General features: G+C 41.0%; 1 protein-coding gene across 1 annotated transcript in view; it reads left to right on the top strand.

Annotated features, from left to right (window-relative positions):
• SQOR (sulfide quinone oxidoreductase) overlaps nt 1-6,539 on the top strand; it is a 38,518-nt gene that overhangs the window by 11,014 nt on the left and 20,965 nt on the right. Inside the window, exon 5 of the mRNA XM_007935218.2 lies at nt 734-943. Coding sequence (XP_007933409.1) covers nt 734-943 — 210 coding nt within the window. The remainder of the gene's footprint in view (nt 1-733; nt 944-6,539) is intronic.

Here is a 6,539-nt window from a genome sequence, read left to right as displayed (position 1 = left end):
ATCGAGTTGGCCCCGACTCATAGCAACCCCTCCTTGGGTTGCTGAGGCAGTATCACTATGGAAGTAGATTGCCCAACCTTCCTTCTGAGGAAGAGTGGCTGGTGGGTTTGAACTGCCAGCCTTCTGGTTAGCAGTCAAGTGCCTTAGGCACTACGCTACCAGAGCTCCCATATATATATATATACACACACATACACACACACACCAAAAACCAAACTTACTGCCATCGAGTCAATTCAGACTCATAGTGACCCTTATTGGATTTCCAACGCTATAAATCTTTCTGGAAGCAGACTGCCTCATCTTTCTTTCATGGAGCAGCTAATGGGTTCGAACGACTGACCTTTTGGTTAGCAGACAAATACCTTAACCACTATACCACCAGAGCTCCTTCAGTAAGGTTATAGTGATGAAAAAATCTGGCAAGGATTCTTCTGAGAGATTTAATTCTTGTCTAATACTGAAAAGCAAACTCACTGCCATCAAGTCGATTCTGACTCATAGCGACCCCCTTTGGGTTTCTGACATGATAAATCTTTACGGAAGTAGATTGCCCAGTCTTCTTTCCGCAGAGTGGCTGGTGGGTTTGAACCACTAATCATCTGGTTAGCAGTCAAATGCTTCAGGCACTATGCCACCAGAGCTCCAACCCTTGTCTAGGGTTTTTTTGTGTTTTTTTTAAAGTGGCTGGAGTAATGCTTTAGTGTTTGTTGTTTCTCTCCTTTTTTCTCAGACAGGGAAGCGACCCAAAGCCAATATCATTTTTAACACTTCTCTTGGAGCAATTTTTGGAGTGAAGAAGTATGCAGATGCCTTGCTGGAGATCATTCAGGAGAGGAACCTCACCGTTAACTACAAGCAAAACCTCATTGAAGTCCGAGCTGACAAACAAGAGGCTGTGTTTGAGAACCTGGACAAACCTGGAGAGACCCAAGTGATTTCGGTGAGTGGTGAGGTTATGTTGTTGGCCCGAGGCATTGTGTGCTGACCAGTGCCATCAGTGCAGGCAACATTGCAGCTCCAACCAAACTGCCTGCCATCACTGTGTGCTGGAGAAGGCTGGCTAAAATTACATCTTAGGGCAGTGATAGGGTGAAAAACCTGTTGCCGTTGAGTCACTTCTGACTTGTAGTGACTCTTTAGGACAGAGTGGAATTGCCCCATAGAGTTTCCAAGACTGTAATCTTTATGAAACCACACTGTCACATCTTTCTCCTGTGGAATGTTTGGTGGGTTCAAACCACTAACCCTTTGGTTAGCAGCCAAGCACTTTAACCACTGTGCCACCATGGCTCTTGATACTGTGAGAAGGTAGACAAAAATGAATGGGGATGAGAAAGAAGCAAGAAGTTGTATGTATGGAAGGTGGGGAGGGCTTATCTATTGGTACTGAGTAATTTTTATCCCATTCCTTTGTCACTGCTTTTCCTGGCACCAAGAAACTTGACCAAACAAAACCAAACTCAGTGCCATTGAGTTGATTCTGACTCATAGAGACCCCTATTGGGCTTCCAAGGCTGTAAATCTTTACAGAAGCAGACTGCCTCACCTTTCTTCTGTGGAGCAGCTGGTGGGTTTGAACTGTTGACAGTTTGGTTAGCAGCCAAATGCCTTAACCACTACATCACCACAGCTCCTGTAAATCACTTGAAGCAGCCAAAAATATCCCACAACTTCAGTTTTGGCCTAGAGGTCAGGAGCCGTTGAGCCAGCTTCAGCTCATGGCTACCCTATGCACGTCCGAGTAGAACCATGCTGCCTGTGGTTTTCAATGGCTGATTTTTGGGAAGTAGATCCTAGGCCTTGCTTTTGAGGAGCCTTTGAGTGGACTCAAACCTCCAACCTTTAGGTTAGCAACCAAGTTTGTTAACCATTTGCAACACCCATGGACTCCAGAGTATAGGAAGGGCACAATCTGATGACCATCTCAGTCTGTGGCTCGTAGAGACAGCCCTGCTGGTGAGCAGGAAGCAGCTCAGTGGGTAGTTCAGGAATGACAGGAAGGTCTTTCACCAGTGGAATGTGCTGTCTGTAAACATCTTCATGTGTACATGAAAGGAAGTGCTTAGGAATCCTTCCTGAAAGAGCTGGTAGAGCTACTACTCTTGGAAAGATCTAGCCTTTGCCGCGTGGGCTTGGTCTTTTTGTGTCTCAGCTTCTTCATCTATGAAGTGGGGATAGACTTTTGTCTCTGTCATAGATGTGTTATGAGGATTAGGAAAATGATGTAAAAGCATCCAAAGAAGCATGTATGGAATCATTTGTTTATATCATTCTGCCAAGAGCTGTTAGCAAAATGAGACAGCACTGCACAATCACATTTTATTCATTCAGCATATTTAGAAGAATGAAGGATTCCATAAAAATGAATTTTGAACTGAACCAAAGATTAATCTTTTAAACATCAAGACTTCAAATTTTAAGCTTTTTGATTCAAGCTTTTTCTAAAATGTACACACACATATCCTTCCTTTCTTAAATAAAATGTACTGAAAACTTTAAAGTTTTATGGTCATAGAGTCATATAGTTAGGGTCATGCTTTTTATTTGGAAATCATTTCAACCTTACAGAGAAGTTGCAAAAATAAAAACAGTACAAAGGATACCATAGATACTCTTTACCAGATTCACTTATCATTTTACCCTGGTTGCTTTATCACTTGGTCTCTTTCTCTCTCTCCATACACATGTATATATATATGTATGTATGTGTGTACTCAAATTGTACGACACACACACACGCATATATATATATATATATATATATATTCGGAAGGAAGGTTGGGCAATCCTACTTCCGTAGTGATACTGCCTCAGAAACCCAAGGAGGGGTCGCTATGAGTCGGGTTTGACTCGAAGGCACGTAACAACAACAACAACAACACATATATATATATACACACAGGTATGCATTGCTTAACCTCCACAATACTGTGTAAGAGGACATTGTATGATTTGGATCTTTTGTGAACATCATATTTATATACAGTACATATATTTGTATATATCCGATACACATATATCAAGGTAACCTCCCTGGACAAGCAGCTCTAATTCCCATTAGCGCCCTGAGTAGTGCCTGCAGCCTGGCGTTTGACAAATTTGTGCCTGTTCTTGGAGCAGCTTCTGTGAGCTTGGTCGAATCGGAAGCCTGAGGGACAGAGCGGAGAGCCCATCATTTCCCTTCAAGCACAGACCTACTGGCGGCCTTTGTTGAGGGTGGTGGTGGGGCTGCGGCCCAGCAGAGCACAGCCTTGGCTGCAGCTGCTGTCGCACCGCAAACTTAACGCTGCCGGGCCTCCGGGCGCCCTTCCAAGCAAGCCCCTCCCCCTCCCCCTGCGGAAGTTTGTGTGGTCCAACGTTGCCAAATACTTAAGGGTAAAGTATATGCGTTATGGCCCGTTAGCCCTAAATAATTCAGTGTAAATTTCCTAAGATAGGGGTGTTCTCTTACATAACCACCATACAGTAACCAACGCAGTAAATTTAATATTGATACAATACTTTAATCTGCCATTTGTCTTTCAGTTTTATCAGTTGGCCCAGTAGAATTTATAACATTCCCCCCTCCATTACAGAATCTAGTCTACAACCAGATACTGCTTTTAATTGTGATGTCTCTTTAGCCTCCTTTAATATTGACATTTTGAAATTAATATAGTTATCCTCCTCCACTTCTTTTTTCTTTAATAGAACATTCCTCGTTAAAAACAGTACAAAGGAAACCATAGTTACTCTTTACCAGATTCCTTTATTATCATTTTACCCTGGTTGCTTTGTCACTTGGTCTCTTTCTCTCTCTTTATACACATGTATGTATATATATATATGTGTGTGTGTGTGTGTGTACTCAAATTGTATGACACACACAGACACACACACACATATATATGTATACAGGTATGCATTGTTTAACCTCCACAATACTGCTGTATAATAGGACATTGTATGATTTGGATGTTTTGTGAACATCATATTTATATACAGTACATATGGTTGGGCAATCCTACTTCCGTAGTGATACTGCCTCGGAAACCCAAGGAGGGGTTGCTATGAGTTGGGGCCGACTCGACGGCAAATAACAACAACAACAACAACAACAACATATATTTGTATATATCCGATACACATATATCAAGGTAACCTCCCTGCACAGGGAGGAATGTCAGATGTTTCTTTGTGGTTACTTTCCAGTTCTACTCTCCAGACTGAGTAGATGATGCTGTGTCTTTCTAGGGTGTCATATCAGAAAGGACACAATATTCAGATGTCATTCATTGGTGTTGTTAATTTTGATCAATAGTCAAGGTTGTCCAGTTTCTCCCTTGTATAATTAATATTCTTTTTTCTAGCTTGCTACTAATAAGAAGTCTGTGGGGAGACACTTCAAGACCATGCAAATACCCTACTCCTCATTAAAATTTCTTCCTAGATTTAGAATCCTTTGATAATTCTTGCCTAATCTTTACTATGGTGGTCACAAAATGGTGATTTTCTAATTCTAGAATAAGACCTTGGCATTCTCCTGCAAGCAAGGATTCTCCATTTTTCCTTAATTATCAGTGCAGACTCATGAATTCCTATTTTTTCCCATTGGTTTATCATTCATTATTTAATAATTTTGCTGCTCATTGTTCCAGATTTGACCAGTAGCAGCTCCTTCAAGCTAGCTTCTGTGTCCTTGTGACATGTCCTCATCATAGTTTTAGACATTTCCTTACTTTCAAGCATAACAAGATGTCTCAGGCTCGTCTCTGCCCCAGCACAGAGTCATAATTTTGAATAGTTATGCTCACAGGGGTCTACTGATTTGCTTAAGGCTAGTTATCATTTTCTCCTCGGAAGGAAGGTTGGGCAATCCTACTTCCGTAGTGATACTGCCTCGGAAACCCAAGGAGGGGTCGCTATGAGTTAGGGCTGACTCGATGACAAACAACAACAACAAGAAGTTATCATTTTATAAAGAGGTCTCAAACTACTCTGTTCTTTGATTTTGTGTGTGTCCTTATTTTCTGGTCTTCTTCGGGACTTTGGAAGCTCCTCCAGCTTCAGCTCTTTTAAATTGCTGCTTGTAATCGTCCATTGACTGGAAGACCAGATAGCCAAACTTAGTGAATTTTATGAAAAGTAAAAGTGAATGGGTATTTAGTGAGTGAGCAAAGCATATTTTTATGAGCAACATGTATGAGTTTGAGAGAATGGACATAATTTTGTTATCTGGCTTTTTTTTTTTTTTTTAAAAAACTAAAACTAGTTCTCAGCTGTTCTCTGGATAGTTGAGATAGTAGGTAGGAACTTGGATAAGTAAGTGGTTATTGTTCTTCAAAGGGAGCTTCAAAGTTTGTAAAGAAAGAATGTATTTGTGTCCTCTTTTGAATTATAGGATTTCAGGACAGATTTTCTTTTGGAAGCCAATTCCACTCTTAAAATCTAGATTTCAAAAAACTTACCAAGAGGATTTAAAGCATTGGTTCCCAACTCTGGCTGCCTATTGGAATTACCCGGAGAGCTTTAAAGAGTGCTGATGGATGGATTTTACCTTACCCAGAGATTTTGATTAATTGGACTGGGAGATAGACTGAAGACTTGGAGTTTCAAAAGTTCCCTCAGGTGATTCTAACAGACAATTAAGATGGAGAACCACCACTGTAAATAATTAAAACATAGTGGTAAGCCTATAAGGAGCTCTGGTGGCATGGTGGTTAAAACCTTCAGCTGCTAACCAAAAGGTTGTTAGTTTAAACCCACCAGCCACTCTGTGGGATGAAAGATGAAACAGTCTGCTTTGGTAAAGATTTACAGCTTTGGAAACACTATGGGACACTTCTATTCTGTCGTATAGGAGCTCTGGTAGCATAGTGGCTAAAGCACTTGTCTGCTAACCAGAAGGCTGGCAGTTCAAACCCACCAGCCACTCCTTGGAAGGAAGGTTGGGCAATCCTACTTCCGTAGTGATACTGCCTCGGAAACCCAAGGAGGGGTCGCTATGAGTCGGGGCCGACTCGATGGCACATAACAACAACATAACAATGAACTGGAAATGACTCAATGGCAATGGGTGGTGGGTGGAAAGCCTATAATCTCTAATCCTTAATAGGGAACTTGTGACCAGTCCAAGTCTCTTACATTTTAAAAATCTGAATTTATTTTATATCATAGACTCCTAGGACTAGAAGGGATTTTGGAGACTGTTTAGTGTAATGCATTTCTTTATAGGTGAGCAAACTGAAGACCTAAGAGGTAAAAACAACTTTTCTAAGTCATTCTGTTTTCACTGTTAATGAATCTGCTCCTTCAAACCAGAGTTTCTAAGAATGTGATCTACAAGCTTCTTGTATCAGGATCACTAGGGTATTTAGTTAAAGTGCAGATACCTGTGCTTCACCCAGACTTGCTAAATTTGGATCTCTAGGTGGGGTCCCGAACTTGTATTTTCCACAAATCTGCCAAATGCTGCTTATAAACACTGAAGTTTGAAAACCACTACTCTGAATATACTATATATGCTAATTAAGGAGAACCAAGTTATTTCTCATATA

The sequence above is a fragment of the Orycteropus afer genome, unplaced genomic scaffold (genome assembly GCF_000298275.1).
Source record: "Orycteropus afer afer isolate SDZICR_OR568_19922 unplaced genomic scaffold, OryAfe1.0 scaffold00026, whole genome shotgun sequence".
NCBI lineage: Eukaryota > Metazoa > Chordata > Mammalia > Tubulidentata > Orycteropodidae > Orycteropus > Orycteropus afer.
This window is presented reverse-complemented; position numbering and strand designations above follow the sequence as displayed.